This window comes from Cyanistes caeruleus, chromosome 2 (genome assembly GCF_971803275.1).
Source record: "Cyanistes caeruleus chromosome 2, bCyaCae1.hap1.1, whole genome shotgun sequence".
Classification (NCBI taxonomy): domain Eukaryota; kingdom Metazoa; phylum Chordata; class Aves; order Passeriformes; family Paridae; genus Cyanistes; species Cyanistes caeruleus.
In genome coordinates this window covers 78,172,129-78,191,058 of record NC_141702.1, presented here as the reverse complement: position 1 = coordinate 78,191,058, position 18,930 = coordinate 78,172,129, and the positions used below count along the sequence as shown (strand labels likewise).

At 41.3% G+C, this 18,930-nt stretch overlaps 1 protein-coding gene across 5 annotated transcripts in view; it reads right to left on the bottom strand.

The window, feature by feature from the left end:
* Window positions 1-15,037, bottom strand: part of RMDN2 (regulator of microtubule dynamics 2) — a 54,596-nt gene extending 39,559 nt beyond the window's left edge. Inside the window, exons 1-3 of one of the 5 annotated variants that reach the window (XM_086878089.1) lie at window positions 14,649-15,037; window positions 10,507-11,397; window positions 5,708-6,180 (exon numbers count right to left, since the gene is read on the bottom strand). In XM_086878089.1, coding sequence (XP_086734215.1) covers window positions 5,708-6,162 — 455 coding nt within the window. In that variant the 5' untranslated portion in view covers window positions 6,163-6,180; window positions 10,507-11,397; window positions 14,649-15,037. Of the gene's footprint in view, window positions 1-5,707; window positions 6,181-6,446; window positions 6,580-6,646; window positions 6,771-6,922; window positions 7,064-10,506; window positions 11,398-14,648 lie in introns of those variants that run through there. The other 4 variants (XM_023923776.2, XM_086878088.1, XM_086878091.1 and 1 more) reach the window with 4 other exon arrangements.
* Between the last annotated feature and the right edge of the window lie 3,893 nt (window positions 15,038-18,930).

Below are 18,930 nucleotides of genomic sequence, written 5' to 3'. Positions count from 1 at the left end.
ATAAATGCTATTGCAACCCTTTATGCAATATTTTCTTTAACACTTTTAAAATCTAAATACAAGCCAATAAAAATAACATCATTGTTATAAATTCCTTATTTCTTCTGAGCATTCTGAAGTTTGGAGTATCTGAAACTGAGCTTATATCAATTCATGATGATTAGTGCACAAGTACTTAGCACAAGGTGGTCAAGGGCAAAGAAATATTTGCAAAAGCATAAATATCACACAGAGATAAGCAGGTGGCATTACTGTCCAAAGTGCTGAGAATACATTAAGGTACTCTGATTTCAAAGAGAAGCAGCTGATGGCACTGTTTTTAAGAAGCAGCCTTTTGCTTATGGACTAAAAATGGACAGATAAGCCTCATTTTTCTGCATTTCTACTTTTGAAAATAATGCTCTGGGTAGAAGTAATAATGTAAACCTATCAGCTGCTGCCAGGTTCAGAGATTTTCTAAGTGGTTTCTCTGAGTATGAAAAGCATGGAATATACTATACACATTAAGTAACTGAATAAATTAAGTAGGCCATGACAGTCAGACTATATAAATTTTTTTTTTTTTTTCAGAAATATAACCAGGACAGAATGCTAGAAGTCAAAATGAAGGTTATTAATCATGGCTTTCAAATATCTTGTTTTCAATATGTTGCTTTCAGAACAGATCAGTATATCAGAGCAGATACATTTACAGCTGGTAAATGAACAAGTACAACTGCTTATGAAGCTACAGAAGTGCTAGATGTGGCATGACAGTTTTGCTGCAAAATTAACCCAGTGACAAAGGAAAGAGGAGTCAAAATTACATTTGGATAAAACAATATATACACAGACCATGTGTATATATTGAAAAATATCATGGAGCAGAACAGAGTTGGGAAACTTCATATGTTTATACAGAGTTGTTTTACATAATCTTGATGATGCTGAAGCTGATGACACATCCTGTGGTCTATCTTGCAGAGACTATATTCAGCCAGTGAACACTTACGTTAATTTTCTGAAGGATGTTAGTAAACACAGCATATTGTTCTTTCATATTTTTTCTGAAGCGGGCAGAGAAATGTATCATGGCTGCACTTGTAAGAGCCAATCAAATGTACAAGAGAGTTCCTGGGGAGCGGAACAATCTTTTAGCACCAATACAAAACTCTATGACATGAAGTATGTTTGGAAATTATCTTTCCTCACATGGTTTAGATGCTCCATTCTCCCTAATTAAAAGAAAAATACACTGAGGATCTGGTCAATTCTCAACCCAAAATAAGGGCACTAGATAATATAAAAGAGCAACAACTAAGCAATAAAGACAATATCCTTAGTTACAGGAGTTTGGGGACTGCATCAAATGTTACTTAATCAGGTAGATATGAAGATGAGGAATCAGTGTTTGGAAATCAGTGTGGATGTTGTATTCTTTGCCTTTGCTGCATAAACATCTGCTAAAATTTCTATGATCACCAGTGTTAGATAACAGATAGAACTGATTAGTAGAAAATGCTATAATTGCATTTATATATGCAAAAACATAATGGCTGGATGACAAATACAAGGTTGGGTTGACACCCAAGCCCATTGGGCTGTCAGTCCAAACAAGCCCAGCAGATTTCCAGCAGCACTATATGAAATGTTATGACAGAACATCAAATTGAGGCCAAACATCAAATTCACATGGCATCAGGTAATTCATATATTTCTTGGGAGACTTATAGAAAAAATGTGAAATAGATCACTATCTAACAGATCACGTAAACCCAAAAGGAGCCAATTACAAAACAGCAGAAAGGGCAGGATCATTTCTTAGCTATTCCCTCTCCTACCTCCTCTATTTACCTGCTTTATGAACCTTCAATGAATTTAAATGTGGAACAGGCCCTCTTAAATGTTGATTAGAATGTCATAAATTTCAATTTAATTGTTGAACAATATCTGCCTTCAACAAAGCAGCTAAAAGTCTTACACATTAATCCATTCTAAAGCACTAAAATCAGTACTGACACAAACAGAACTGGAGATTCTTCTTAGTAGAGTTTAAAAACTCTGGGACTTTAAGGACTGATAACCCTCCTCAAAAAAAGAAATAAACAGAAAACAAGGAACAGTCATTATAGTTTGTTTTACAAATATTTCATACAACAGAAATCTGCAATTTTCCCTGGTATTTTCCTGCATCTGTTTTATCAGATGATAAGCAGAAAAGTGAGTATTTACAAGTGATAAACACAATAGTTTGTGATATATTGATCAATATTTGAGAAAATAGAAGCACATTAAAAAAATGTCGAGAGTCAGTGCCAGCTTGTTTTCATCTTTATTACCAACCGATTTTAAATAAAAGAAAACCAGTGATAAGAATGTGAGGAGCAACAATCAACTGATAGGACCCAGCTGTATCACAATGGACTGTTCAAAGTTCAAAGAACAAATGGAAACTGTGAGCGCTGGAGACTCACCCCACTGTGGCTAAGCAGCTCAGTAAATCCCAGCATCTAGTACCAGATAAAAACAAACCCTGGGCTACATGGTGCAAAACACCCCTGTGGTATAAACACACTTGGGTGGTTCAAAACCTGTGCTGGGGTGTTCGTAAATTGGCAGACATTGGGCCTAGCCAGGTATCATTTGTTCACAACACTTCAGCTTTTAGACAGATCAAATATCATTTGTCGTTGTCTCCCTGCCAACTTAGAAAAAAATCACAAGCTGACACAAACACCTTCTCATCTGCTCTGGCTAATTCCACAGAAAGGTGATTATAGGTCACAGATGGATCAGGATCAAATTTTCACTGTATGATCCAGCAAAGTACATATGCATCAGTAATGATAAGTGGCTTTCAAGTTTGTCAAATTGGATTTTAGGCCAATTGAAGGCTGCATTTAAAAGAAATGAACAGAAAAACAAATTAGAAAATGCTAAGTGATAGTCAGAAGCAGGCAAGGGAAATTTTTTTCCCTGCTGACGAAACTATTTCAATGAAAAATTATAAATAGAACATCTGTCAGAGAAGAATTTACTGCAGTGAATCTTTCTGATGCCTGATGCCAAATGCAATTTGAAGAGCTTGGATGCTGGGCCAGCTGAAGATGGGTGCTGAACATGACACTGATTTCCATGGTTCATTACTGCCATATCAGGGAGGAAACAGCTTGAAAATCACAAAGAGGAGAATTCGGTGACATGGTCCATTCCAGGTGATCATCTAGACACAATTTATTGTATTTGTAAATGAATGAGTGCTTGTTACAAATTCCCAAACGTTAAACATTGAAGCTTTTACTACAACATTACTGGAACTGAAACAAATTAAAAAAAAAAAAAAATAGTATACAGAAAAGCACAGACTAGAAACCACAGACCCTTTACCATTTAATGTCTCATCCATTCAGTACACCTTCATTCAGATTGTCATTATGTAAAAATATAGCTCATTTATTAAAACACATATGCTCTTTCCCCACTTACAGAAATACATAATTTTTGTAAGGATAAACAGAAAGCTTCTCTTCCTAAGGTGTTGAATACAAACAGTGACATTGAAAACATACCTAGAGCAGATCAAAGCAGTGAGGGCCTTATCAGAGACTGTCACCTTCCAACATTTAATGAAAAAACTAGGTAGTATTAAAAGCTTTTCTGAAAGAAGTTTATAAACCTGTAAACAATGTATTCATCCAGCAAAAATCCATAATGCTCTTCGGATTAGTTTATCTGTCAGTTCCCAGCATCTACCCATTTGTCAATTAAAACCAGAAGTGCTTAACTCAAGCAAAATCCTATCTTCTAGATCATGAAATTACTGCTGAGGCAATGAAACGCATTGCACGTACTTTAGATGGTAGTACAGAAAGGTGAAAAAATGTTTTATCAGTAACAAAGAGCAAATTTTTTTTTTCTGTAGTGCACAAACACTGAATGCACCATCGTGTGTGGAATTCACCACAGAAGAATATAAAGCAATGCACATGGTGTAGCACCCACAGCATATGAAGTGGTGATGTACAGTAAGTGGAAAAACCCCAAGTGTTGCTATTGACCCTCCTGGCCATTAAAGTAATAGAAGACCCCAGAAAAAGCTATATATATTGCAACTGTACATGTTAAGATTAACAACCTATTTGTAAGAGGAAGAAAAAAAAAATACTATTTAAATAAATGAAATCAAATTTTCTCAACTTTAGAGAAGATATGAAAAACAAGCACATCAAGTACAAGGTGTTAATAGGAAAAAAGCCCACCTCTTTTCAAAAGGGGTTGAAAAACAGCATTAGGAAAGGACATAGCCAAATGACTAATGCTAACTATAACCTTGAATTATCTTCCTGGCTTCTGACTGTACACAAATACTTGTCAGAGAAGGCCTCTCTTAAGGACACACTCAATGCTCTTGCACACTATAATCGCTTGTATTGGGTCACCACATCAGCTTCTTCGTCACACAGAAGAACCTGAACACACAAGTTTCCTCAGCTTGTTCTCAAAGAGCAACACATCACTCCTGATCAGAAAACAGGATTTTCTCAAGTGCTACGTTTGCAATAACCCCTGCACTGCATCTGTGGACCTGGTAATTCATAAACTTGTCCCTTTGCCTTATTTGCATCTCTGAATATTTTATTCATAACATGAAGGCCTATGCAAACCAACCAATGGATAAAATAATCTAAGAGAACCAAGATGTTTCCACACCAGATGAAGGAGGAATGTCATCGAATACTTATGCCAATCCTGAATACTTAAAATAAAGAACTGGTTCATAATAGAACTGACAGGTCTTAAAATATGGTATCAAAATATAAGACTTGTGAACCATGTGGGCTGGGATATAACACAAAAAAAATTCTGCTCACAGGAACTGAAAATGAATGTGGAGAAACTCTTAAATATAGAATTCCATTAATATACAGCATGTTAGCTGTCTTCAGAATATTACAGTTAGTTAAAATATTTTAAAGAGAAAAGGTGACATATGATAGGCAATTTTCAGACATAATGCTGCCTACACAGACGTGTAAGACATGCTGAGAAATGGCTCAAAAAAACTCAGTTGCTATAAACATAGTATTAGTAAATTGCATATAAGTATCTAATCTGATTACACCAAAACAAAGTTGTAATTACAGGAGATTAATGTCAAGACAAAAATATAGTGCCTCTCCTGAGCCACCAGAAAGTGTATACAGCAGCACATATACATAAACATTGCCATTTGTGCAGAGGTTCTGCTCAGACGTAGCTCCCATAGTATACGATGCCTCTAGGCAGAGCACTGTAATAACTCATCTGTGAGGCTGATAAAAACCAATTATCAGGAAAAGCACATGAGCAATCATACAGTTTGAACAAACTCTGTCGAAGACACACTTTGCACTAGAAGCACTTTTAAAATTACACCATTATTCTGAACTTTGCCTCTCATTGCATAGCTATGTAGCAATACTGCATCGGTGTTACCACACTCTTAAAAAAAAAAAATAAATCTGTATTATGCTTGGCACTAAGCCAACTTCAGCCATGGTGCAGATTCAGAGATGGTCACCAAGAATCTTCTCTGATCTAAAAAACGTTAATCTGAACATTTGTATCCTTTTCCCAGAAGTATAAAACCTATATTAAACTTTTAAAGGGCTCCTGTTTACAGTTTCATATAGGTAATGATGCAACTTGCACTGCATGTGTACAGTAGAATATACAATTATTAACTCACCCTCCTTCACTTTCTGCCTCCTCAGAGCTGGTAGTTTCTCTTGCACCAGAAGCTGTCTCTGCTTTCCTCCGCCTTGTTGCTCTGTGTGATGGACTAACTCTCTGAACATCACCTTTTCCTTGAAGCTCATTTCGAACAAGCTCTTCAAGTTTTGGAATAGCTTCTTTCAGAAATTCCACCTCTCTCTTCAGTTCATCTACGCTTAGTAGCAGGCCGTTTAATTTTTCTAGTATCTGCAATTGCCTTCCATGTAAAACCATTACTGCTCCTTGCTCATTAGGAGCCTCGTTTTGCAAGACCACAGAATTAATTCTGTTACCTATATCCTGGAACGCACGTATACGCACAGCTGCGCCAGACTTTCGGATCTTGTGGTACCAAACCAGTACCAGGCTTAATCCAGCAGTCCCTGCCATTATTCCCAGTATTAGTCCTTTATTTTCGAAGGGAGACATTTCTGCACGCTCCTAGAACTGTGAAACAACAATAACAGAGTTTAAGATGTTTTCCCCTGCTCCGCGCAAGCGACTTGCTCTGTTCTGAAATCACGAAAGTGTAAAGCAGGAAGAACTGCAGACACAAAGTTACTCTTTTTGCAGGTTCTGCAATGCAAGGCAGCAAAAACAAGACGAAAGCGGGTTTGGGGGTGTGAAGGGCGCTGGCACGTGGGCAGGACCGCAGCCTTCACTCTTAACCGTCCCGGCATCGGGATTAGTTTGTTTTAATGCGAGAAACTCACATAATCGGATTTTTCTCTACCGCAGAGAGGCGGAAACCCAGCTGTCAGGCCGGAGCGCCGCCCGGAGGGGCGTCACGCCGGTCCCCCAGCCCCGCCGCGCCGAGGGGCAGCCGGAGCCCCGCGCTCGCCTCCCGCCGCCCCGCAGCCGCCCCAGCCCCGGCAGCGCCGGCCCCGAGCCCAGCGCCGCCCCCGCTACGTACGTACGGCCGGGCCGGGCCGGGCCGGGCCGGGAACAGCGGCGCGTCCGGCCCTGGAGCCCGCAGCTCTCCCGCCGCGGCACAGGGGGCGGCGATACCCGGATCGAGGGGGCCGGGCCTCGGCCTCAGCGCCGGCCGGGCCGCCCGGGTGACGCGCCCTGCCCGCTGGAGGAGGGATTCCCGCAGCGCTGGGAATCCCGGCGGGCCGCGCCGCTGCGGGACGCCGGCTGCACCTGCCACGGACACGGCTGGAAATGCGCCGTCCTTGGGCCAGTGTACCTGCTCGTGTGTCTGTCCTCGGTACGGTGGCCGCTCGATTTCACCGATTTAACCTTTTGCTACTTCTAGGCCACAGAGAAATTGTGTTTCCACTGCACTGGTGGAGACCTGAAGCTGCAAAATCACGGATAAACCCCGCCCAGTTGCCAGGAAGACGGGCAGTCCCGGCGCAAAAGCTTCGTTGCAATTTAAGCCATCTAAGGGCCTAAGCCTGGTTTCACCAAAGTCCATTATAGATTGCTCAGAGTCTGGAGGAACTTACCATAGAATCATAGACTGGTTTGGGGTGGAAAGGAGCCCTAAACGCCCTCTAATTCCAGTCCCCCTGCGGTGGGCCAGGGACACCTTCCACTAGAACAGGTTGTTCAATGCCCCATCCAACTTGGCCATAAACACTTCCAGGGTCGGGGCATCCACAGCTTCCCTGGGCGATCTGTCCCAGTGCTTCACCACCCTCACAGTAAAGAATTTTTTACTAGTGTCTAATCTAATCCTGCTCTCTTTCAATTAGAACCCATTTTCCCTTGTCCTGTCACTCCATGCTCTTGTAAATGATATTGCCCCATCTTTCCTCTAAGTTCCCTTCAGGTACTGAAAGTCTACAATTAGGTCACAACAAAGCCTTCTCTTTTCCAGGGTGCACAATCCCAGTTCTCTCAGCATTTTTCACAGGAGAGGTGCTCCATCCCTCTGATTAGCTTGGTGTTCCTCATCTGGACTCATTCCAACAGATTAATGTCCTGTCTTGGGGACCCCAGAGTTGGATGCAGCACTGCAGGTGGAGTCTCACCAGAGCAGAGCAGAGGGGCAGAACTTGGATTTATCAGAGTGTGGGAGGTATTGCTCCTGTGCCCCATCTGAAGTCACTTTTACTGGTGACTCTCACAAGGCACTTCTTTGCCCTTTATGACAAAAGGAGCTGGTCCCTATATCTTGCCTAGAATGGAAGAGGGATCATTACAGACAACTGGTTCTGACCATTTGTCTTCCTGAAGGCTTGTGGAGGGCCGGTGCACAACATCCTGCCAGCATTTACAGGCATAAAACTCAAGTTTTTCTGTGTGAGGGCTTAAGGAAACCATCGTGGAAACCACTGTGTCTGTGCAATGGAAAAAGCTCTTCTACAGATGAAATTGTCCTCAACCATATCAATCAGAAACAAAAGAACACAATTCTTAAAAAACATACGTATTGCCTTTAAAAAGTCAAGAGAGTACTGTTCAAAACAAAAAAGTACCTAAAACAGGTACCAAGAACTCAAGAATTTTCAGTCTTAGTACAAATTAGCAATTGTAAATCAGTCTAATGTCTAATCATCTTCAAAGAATTTAGTTTAAAACAACTACATCTCTAAATTAATTCTTCATTAAGAATCTGAGGATGAAATTACCCTTATGAGACCAAATTACAATCTACAAAGGTAGAAATTTGCTAGAAGGAAAAAATGAATACTGTTTCAGTATTTTACAGGTTTCCCATTTACAATACACCAATAACAAAATGTATTATCTTTTCATATGTTTGTAATTTGAAATTTTTAAACCAAGGATGGAAATCTCTTCAATTTTATGGAAACTTCACTAAACTCATATTATTTTAACAAATTTCACTATAAGTAATGGTTTTAAGATGTACAGTGTTTTAAAGTGGAACAAGCAAACATAAATCTCCATATGCTGTTTCAAGTCATATATGTTCATATATGTTTCATATATGTTTCAAGTGTTCAGGAATGGTAACATAAATGTGTCGGAAAACCTTCAGATTTTGTTTTCTTTTTTTTCAGTATAGTCTGCTAAAATCTTTCTATAAGCAAATTAAAATAGGAAAGGATTTTTAAAGGAGAATTAATTGGAGGGCAAACATAGAACAGAGCTGAAACAAAATACTATGGATGCAAAAAGCTAAGTGAGTGTTTTCAAAGATTTTCCAAAGTGACTGTCTCAGGCTGCAGGCCTTAGGCAAGGAGAACTGTTTTCAAAAATAATGGAGAACTGCCATCTGCAGCTGCCTGGATACATAGCAACTATGAAAATCAAGTCACCTGTCTGGTCCCAAACTCCTTGTTTGCTTTTTACCTGTAGCCATTTTACCCAGGCAGAGCAGCATGAAATCATAAAAGTTACTACATATATGTAGAAACTTGCTGGAATGCGGCAGCTTTCCAAGCTGGAGAACTTAATATCAATTTATGTAGATCTGACATAATTCAATTGGCCTAAATATGACAAATGTTCTAAAAAACTGAAATAAATGTTTTTAGAAAAGTACTGTTCTTCTACATATGGATTTTTCCTAGTTCAAAAGAAACTTTGTACCTGAAGTCCTAAAAAACAAGTCCAGACAACCATTTGTTATAAAATGGTTATCCCCAAATATTTTTCTGTATTTTCTTATTTCCTAAGAACACAAAGTTTATGCCCCCAGGTTGTCCATGTGTTGTCCTCCTGACAAGCCATACCATGACACTTCCTCCACCCAGTAGCTCCTGAACATGGATCTTAATTTCAGCCAACTGTGACAAAAGAAATGTGTCAAGATCATAGAATTGTAGAATCATAGAGTAGTTTGGGTTGGAAGGCATCTTCGTGATCATCAAATTCCAACAGTTCTGTAACGGGCAGGAACACTTTTCACTAGAACAGATTGTCCAGGCTGCATCCTACATGGCCTTGAATACTTCCAAAGAAGGGACATCCACAGCTTCTCTGGGTACCCTGTTCCAGTGCCTCACTACCCTCTGAGCGAAGAACTGCTTCCTAACATCTAATCTAAATCTCTCCTCTTTTAATCAAAACCTACTTGTTCTATCATTATTTGCCCAAGTAAAAAGCCACTTTTCCCTCTTTTTTGTAGACTCTTTGAAATATTGAAAGGCCACTCCAGGTAGTTTCAACAAGGCCAGCAGCTTTGGAGTGGCAAGACCTTGTGAACATTGCCTTCCTCCACCCCCATCCCCAGGGAGATGTACAGGAATGAGCTCAGCACACGAGTGCTGCAACACTGACACACCTGCATAGGGCACCAGCCTTCTTATAGCACTATTTTTGTACAACCAGGACAGGCAACTTACTGGCCTTTTGGGAAATTTTGAACTTGGACAGCATTTTTGTGTCATATTAGAAAAGTTAGCATATCATTGAGTGTTTGTGTTCAATGGATCAGAGAGGCATCATTACATAGTAAGTAATTGTATTTCTTTATGGAAGGCAATTTTACAATTTTCATAGTTTTCTTTAGCTGTAATTCTTCCATCCAATTTCTTTTGTGATATGCTCTTCTTTCTGAAATGCCCCTCCCTCCTCCTCCCCTGAGAGATTAATCTTGTAACAGATACAGAAATCTTTAATAAGCTAGTAGCTGTTCATACTCATTACTTCAGCAGTTGTCTTGTAGGCGTAAAGTCAAATATTGTTAATATGTTACCAAACATTGTGAAAGCTTAAATACCTTTGACCAGACCTGCAACCAGCCTGCCAGAAATCCTGTCTGGATGTCAGAACAGTCAGAAATCACTGCTCTGTCGAGTTTGGTTGAATTCTTCTGAATTTTTTGCTGTAGAAATAGAGAAAATTATATCTTACCTCTAAGAGAAGCACTCACTGTCAGACTTGTCAGTATTCTCTGCTGCATTTGGCCTGAACAGTTGCCCAGTGGCCCTTATGAAAAATTAATCAATTGAAGTTAAAAGGTGATGGGTAATAGCACACTGATCTTTTTTGTTTTCTTGAAATAAAGATATACTGCTTAGCACAGTTCCCTGGGGAGATGAGGCTGCCTCTGCCTTTGTCTCTGTGTGTGCAAATGTAACTGTACTTCTCCTTCCTCCCTTGAATCTTCGGCCAATCTCAGTCAAATTCAACAGAGAAACTCTATAAAATTTCCTTGAGTTAGTTGATCTTTTAAAGAAGAAACCCCTGAATTAGAGTCACTGCCATGGGGAAGATTGCTTATCCCTTGGCACACAACAGAGAATTCACACAGGAGAAAAACATTTTGCAAGGTCAGGAAAAGCTAAAGCAGAGTTCAGTTTATCAGATGTGAATGAAGAGAACTACAAGTTATAACCTGATAGGAAACCTGGCTTCATTAGCTCAGCTGCACTCACAACCATCTGCTTATTTATTAATTGAGTTGATAGGATCCAGTGCTGCAATTCCAGCTAAATGCAAATGGTCACTGATGGCGTGGCGTTTCAAACAGCAAAAGAAAAAAAAGTATGTACTGTTCCTGCTTCTTTATGTCCTCAGGAATCTCAAGGACAATATCAAAATATATTTATACAAGCTCTGTTAATTTTTTTAGGCCAAGGTACACGATTCAGTTTCCTTGATGCAAGAGATGAGAGTTGGCAGCCCAAAAGAGTTTGCTTATGTTGTGTTGAAACCAATAGGAAAAAATAAGCAGGGCTACATCCGATGTAATTCCACAGGACTGCCTGATTTCTTCACAAAGAGAAATTGTCCTTGGAGGGCCTGGGTAAAAAGAGGAAAAACATATAAACAGTCATAAAAAGAAAAAGAATGTGTGTGTATAAATGTATATTTGATATGTATATGTACATGCTCCTTGGGAGTCAAAACTCAAAAAGAATCAAACTCTTTATAAAGATGTGTGTGTGTACACACTATTCCACATGACCCATTGTATTTTTTTGTTACTAGATGGAAATTGTCCTTTTTTTCAGCTTCTCTATAAATATGCTGAAGAGCATTCTGAAGTATTTTAGAGCTTTACTGTTTCTACCTGCAAATGGCAGCATGCCCCTTCCTGAACTCCAGTAAATATTGCCTAATGGCCCTAGGATGTCTGCAATTTCACATTAAAAAAAATCATCATCCAGGTGATGTGGTCTGTTCTTCCATCATTTCTGTCCCTCTTCTCTGCTACCACTTGTGAGCTTTAAAAAAATTTCCTTTCTGATTTCAAGTTTCCATCTAGGCCACCAAGACTTCATGTACATTAGCAAGCAGGGGAGACTGACAGGAGTGGGTCTCTGGGCAGCTGGTGCTGATGCCATGACATCCATGCTGTGCCCTGGGTTAAGTTTTGCCAACTCCAGCCTGAACACAGGGGCTGTGTCCCCATTTGTGGCTGCAGAGCCTCGGGTGTGTTTCTGCAATGGATATTCCCAAAGTGCAACCAGGTGTTCCATGCCTGGTACAAGGTCAATCAAAGCTTGCCAAGCTGGGAGTTTTGCCTTCAAGGTGCACACCTGACCCAACCCAATTTATTACTGTATACATACATATTTACACCAGGAGAGTTTGATGTGGGTTACACAATCATTCAGGATGGTGACTACAGGGAGTTCACCTCCCACTGGCAATTGCTGAGTGCTGGCAAAGGGATTCCTCCTTCATCATGTGATCGCTTTTGAACAATGACAATCAATAAGTGCAGCTAAAAGCACGAGGAAAAGTGGTGAAACCAGGTGAGCTAAGGGGAAGCATTAACAAACACCTAACCACTTAAAAGAGTTTTGCTATGTACAATAACAAGACAAGATTATTACAGTATGCAATGCACCCACACATATACACTTACCCAAATATATTTCTGTACACAGCATTTTAGTTTTGCAGATGGTTTCAAGACACCTGATGTGCTTTTTTGTAAGGAGCTAGGTCCATTAAAGTAAAATGTAAATGTAGATTTTATTCTTTTACTTGGTGTTTGCACCCCATCCTGGTGTTTAAGAAACTTTCCCTGTGATTCTGAGCTGCAGATTCCTAGAGTAAATAATCCAGGTGGCCTTTCTGAATTTTGGTGAGATGGAATCACAAGTCCTTTGCTTATTCATAGTTACAGTGCTGCTATCTTGTGGGAGAAAAGGCAGCAGCAACTGCAATACTTTCAAAAGTTGATATTGAGTCATTGTCAATTGTGATGATGACTTTTTAAATGTTTGCATGTTTCTTTCTAATTTAGAAAAATTGTGTTAGTGTGATTAATCCATTAGGTTATATGGGGAACCTTTATTCAGTGTGGTCCAGATTGCAACTTGGGCTCTCTTCAGTGTGGTCCAGAATTTTGTACTGAAATTTAGAAGAAGTAACAAAAATTCCTCCCAGGACATTCTGGAGTAAAAGCAGTACTGCTGTCCCTGAAAGCAGTGAAACTGTTTCTTCTATTGCCACTTCTTAGAGACACTATTTAAAGCTACTGCATGGCTGTGCAAGATGCAATTTCAAAAATCCACATCTAATGAAAAGATAGAAAAGCGTCTTGGGCAACATTATAATATTTCTATGAAGCAGACAGATTTTGGCCAGAGTAGTTGTTTTAGAAGCATTTTCCCTGGCACGTGCTTTGATAGTCAAACTGAAATACCAGGTGTTTTTTTTTCTGAGAACAGATTAAGATTCCAGAGATAGGAAGAAATTGTACAAACAACTGAAACATGTTTTTATTTGGTTTGTTTTATTGTTTTCCAGTTTTCAAAAGCACATGGAAATACAGATTTGTATGTCAACAGGCACATAGAGTATTTGACAGACCTCTATTGCATACTGTTATAGTCCACTTTACCAAGTTACTAAGCAGCTTTTCAAGATCATCTGTTTTCATAAAAACTATTTTATATTTTACTCAATAGTCTTAGATTGTGAAAGCAGGACTTAAGCAACCAAAACACCTAGAAGAATCAAATACAGCCCTGCCCTTAAATATGGGTTATCTTCCAATTGTGAAACAATCCTTTTTCACATTCCTATTTTTCAAAAAACATTTTTAAAATTTAAAACACTTTTAAATGAGTCTAGAGATATGTATTCCTCACACAACTACAAATCCTACTGAGCAAGAAGTTTGAAATATGCATAAAATTTAGCACTACACCCTGGACAAGTCTGATACTCATCAAGAGTTACTCTGAAGAGCCAACAGCATGTGAGGCATCAAATGATGCAGATAAGGTAACAATTGCACTATTTTGCATCAGAACCTGATTCCAAAATACAGAAAGAATGCTAAAAAATGTGCTTATTTTTTAACTTATCCCAAATGAGAATGCAAGCAGAATTTGTAAATGTGCAGAACTGGAAATCTGTTTCATCTCCGGGCATTGTCGACTCATTTGTGTTGGTCTGCAAACTAATGTTGAGCAAAAACATTTAAAAATTCTTTGGTATTTACCCTGAGAACAATATCATGCCAGCGTCATGATGCAATTACGCCTCTGGGCCATGATATTTGGAACTGTTTTCGGCTTGCGGGCTTGCGAGTGGGAGTTTGGAGGGCGAGGTGGGTCTGTGCACATCGAGCAGCACCAGGTTAGGAAGGTCAGGGCACCAGCCAGTTCAGGCAACGCCTGGATCATGGGCTCCCTATCTCCAGCCCGGTTCCTCCCAACAGCAGAGCTTTTGCAGGGCTGCTTTGAGGCACACGTGGCCCATGGGATTTCCCCGAAGCCACACACCGCCCCGGGGACAACACCTGCCTCAGGGCCACACCGCCCCGCCATTTGTCACCGTCTCCTCACCCCAAAGGGCAATAGCCACCTCCAGCCGGGGGTGCTGCCGGGATCACACGCGGCGGGGGAAGGCAGGGAGAAGGGATACCCGTGCCAAAGCACACGCCTGGCACAGAAGGGATACCCGTGCCAAAGCACACACCTGGCAGGGAGAAGGGATACCCGTGCCAAAGCACACACCTGGCACAGAAGGGATACCCGTGCCAAAGCACACACCTGGCACAGAAGGGATACCCGTGCCAAAGCACACACCTGGCACAGACGCAGAGCGGTCCGTGCTAGCCATGGGCAGACTCGAGCTGCCGGAGGAGCCGGGTTACACGACAGCCTGGCGGCGGAGCGTGAGAAGGAGCGTCGCTTTCAGAGGGGCCGTGAGGGGACAGCAGGGGACAGGAGCCACACCGTGTACTGCGCCATACATGGCGCTCCCGCTTCCGAGGCAGGAGGGGCGCGGAGCCCACCGTGTCCCCGAGTATCTCCCCACACGGCACAGGCTCTCGGGGAGGGCCAGCAGCCACACCGGCCCCTGTCCCTGAGGCGCTGACACCCCGCCCTCCGCCTCTCCTGGGCGCCCTCAGACGCGGCCCCGCCCGGCGGCACCGCTGGGTGGCGCCCGAGGGCCGCGGCCTCCAGAGCGGGCCGCGCTGCCGCCTTCGCTCCCTGGCTCTCTCCCGCAGTCCGGCGGCGCCCCTGGATATGAGCCCGCAGCAAACGTCCTAAAGCACGCCCATCCCCCGTGTTCCTCACTCGTCCGCGTGCTTTAGGGTGGATTTGGAGAGATCAGATAGCGTGCCACGGTTTCCTGCTGCCATCCAAAGCAGTGCTTTTACATCCTTGCCCTGAATCCTGCGTCCATTATATAGCTCAGCTCACTGCCTTGGATGAGAAAACCGCGCTTTTGTTGTCTCTGTTCTGCCAGGTTGCTGGGTTGAATCAGCTCAAGGTAAAGCCCTTGGTGAGAAACAAAGGCAGGAGCTCGTGGCCAGGAGCTGAAGTAGAAAAATTACTGATTTGGCTCATCTTATGCAAGTTCATCTCTAATTGCAGCTTTTGTAGGAGAAAGGGTACAAGAGATACAAATCGAGAAAGACTACACCTTGTATCCTGTACCTATACCGGAGTCAGACTATCAGGTATCTCAGGACTAGTTAAGAGAGCAGCATGTATTTGTAGTATATGCTGTTGTTTCTAGTGTAGATCTGAATGACAGTGCATTATCATGGTGTGGCTCTGTGTAAGATGTCCCTTAATAAGAAAAATTCAGCTCAGAGTGTTGTGTCCTTTGATTCTTAAAAAAACAACAAACAACGCCACAAACAACCAAAACTTACAAAAAAACCCCAAAAAACGAACAAACAAACAAAAAAACCCCAAAGATAAATGGAAGCAGTAGAACAGATGCTCAGGAGTAGAATAACCACAAATGAAAAGTAAAGGCAGAAGCAAAGAAGGTAGAGAAAGTCTCTGTAAAAAATTAAATGCCAAGAGAGCTTGTCTCTGCAATGAAAGTGGTCATGACCTGGATTCCTACCTCCTGTGACATGTGTCACCAGGGTACATGGCTGTAGGTTTTCTGTAACTTCTCTGGGGAGAAAGGCCCCTTGCAAAGGGAACAATTCTTTAAGTTCAGTGTCAGTAGTTGTCCAGCTTCTTCAGGCTGTAGACTTCAGCTCTTTATGTGCCTATGGTATACTGACCTCTGCCACTTGCAAGACATCCTTGTCATGGAAATTATTTGAGGCATGTATTGGACTGAGTTATATGGGAGGCCAGCCCATGTGATCCTCATTATCTCTTTGGTAGTAAAAAGGGTGCCTTTATTTACAACCTTTGGCAAAATGTCCTGCAATCTATTTTGAACTGAGACAGGAGGATGAGCAGAACATCACGAAGCTGTGGTGACTTCCCTGCTTATTTTGGCTGCCTTCTCCTCAAGAGTTGTACTGAACAGCAGTCTGGTGCAGCAAACAAGCTTGGCCAGTATTTATAAACAAACATGGGTTTCTCAATGCAATTTTCCTTATCTGCATCTTTCTTTATTTCTTTTTTTTTTTATTACTTTAATTGCTCTGAAGCAATGGCCTCCTTTACCTGTGATGGTCCTAAGACCACAATCACTGTTCAATAGTAATGCAAAATAAAAATTAGTTCAAACTGAGCTGGAAAACAGAATCACTATAGGCATTTTAGTTAACCAGTCTAGTTACTACTTAGCTCCTACTTCAGTTACTTTGTAATATCTACTTCTAAATACCACGAGAAGGTAAAAAACTAGTTCACTAAGCAGATATTTTCATCACGTTTCATCATAATTTTGATCATATTTCACTTTCTCATATATGGAAAAGGGTAGTACATGGAGAGTTATTATTTAAGAAAACAATATGATAATTGATTTGTTGTATAAGCTGAGGCAGCCAGTCATAGTAACACTTTTACAATATTACTCATTGGGAGCACTGTCCCGATTCATTTGAAGAGCCCAGCTTCAGTGTTAATAGCTTTTATATACCCAGTAATTTTGGTAGTTCTGTATACTTCAAATAGACACCATTGTCCAGCTTGGATATTTCAGACAGACACACTTTCCTCTTAAATTCAAGGAATATTGACCAGGACTAGGACTCTAATAAGAAGCAGAACTTTTTATCAGAGGACTACAGTGTTGTACAAAAGCCTTTGAAGTCCCTGGCAAGGCACACATGCTGTTTTGGCGGTCACACTAGAGTGAATACGCATACGTAATTCTGGAAGATTCTGACATTTCGGAAGCGCATTCGTGGTTGAGTTGTGTCAGCCAGGACTGCAGACCTGCTGTCATGCCAGGGCTTCCAAGGCCCTGCACCTTCCCTGTGTGAGGCTCTCTGGGCCATTTTGGCTTTCCCATTTGGAGCAGCAGTAGCAGCACAGAGCAGAGCTGGCAGGAATTTTCTGACAGCAAATTTCTCCACTGGGAAAAAAAATAATCCAAACTGTAATTGACAGGTTTCTGAGTAGCACATTGGCTGTGAGAGAAGCCAGGCAGGATCCCAAGCTGCCTGCTTCCCCTGCAGGCTTACTTGGCTTTCTCTATTGGCAATTCACATGCTTTCTGGGCTTCTTGACAGCTCGATAGGGAAAGTGAGAAAACCTGTGAACCTGAGAGGTGGGAGTATGTTCAGGGTCACATTTCCACTTTGGATGGGTAGTCCTTTTCTAGAAATGTGGGAGACAAATTCCTGTTCTCCAGGGCTCTTTGCTCCAATGAAGCAAAGAGCAGTCAGTCTCCCAGGGCATCTTAGGCAATGCCAACAGCCAAAAGAGCATCCAGCTTTTTCCAACCCAGAAGAAGCAGCAAGGATAAGGTGCTATAAGGAAAAAGAGGCATCCTCTCTCCCTTTTCTGAGATGCACTGGCAGAGGGGACCCACAGACTTTCAGTCATTCCATCAGCTATATAGGACTACTGCTGCTGTCCTTTTCCACTCCTGGCATGTAACGTTTTCCATGGGGATACAGTTAACAGGCATTTAACCTCCACCAGGGAGTGAGGGGAAGAAACACAGAGAGTAATTCATAGTTCCAAATTACTGTTCTCAGGCTGAGAAAGGCATTTGTTCATTCTGGCTGCTACCTCAGTGATGCTTGAATCCTGTTTGAAACTCTTCTTTAAAACTGCTGGGCATCTACAGGTTATTTCAACAAGCAATGGAATATAGCATGTATACTTCCTTTACCATAAATGCAACACAACAGATTAGCCAGACAACACAGGGTGATTCTGCTTCTCTTCAGCACACATTAGAAGGTGCTCTACAGGGAGCTTAAGCACAGGAACACCCAGACTCACGAAGCCTTCAGAACAGCTCAAACCCCAAAGTCTTTATTCAGGCCCTGATTAAACAAACTGAACAAGCATACGTCAAACTAACATCATGGCTTTGCTGAATTTATATCCCACTTCTTGCTCAAGTAAACTATTCAGGAAAGCCAAAACTGGGCTTCAGCTTTTGATTTGCTGTTTCAAGTTAGATTCCTCACACCTGTGAATGAAGCATATGACCGCTTTTTCTTCTCATAACTTTAAGTTGTCTTCAGTTTTTCACAGCCACCTGTAATTTATTCTCCCAGTTAGAGGTATTCGTAGGAGAAAATAGAGCAGTATGGCCTTGTAAGACATCTGATTAAGAAGCTGAATTAAACTTGTCACAACTAAGTGATTTGACATAAAATAATGAAAACCACATTAATCTTTCACTGTCTCACTTTTATTTTGTGAGAAGAGAGGTGAATATTTTTTAAATATGTCTTCTGTACACAGCAAAAAAGGTTATATTTGTATTTTCTTCTTAATAAGCAAGTCCAAGCTTCTGGCTAAAGTCCAGCAGACATTTTTCTTTGTCCATTAAGGCAATCTCCCACACAGTTTACCAGGGGAGGATGAAATTCCTCAAGCTGTGTTATAAACATTCATCTATGCAATCATGCTCCTAGTAACAAGAACAGCAGATAAAATTTAAGACTGCTATACTGAGTGTGCCTTCTGGATGGAGATT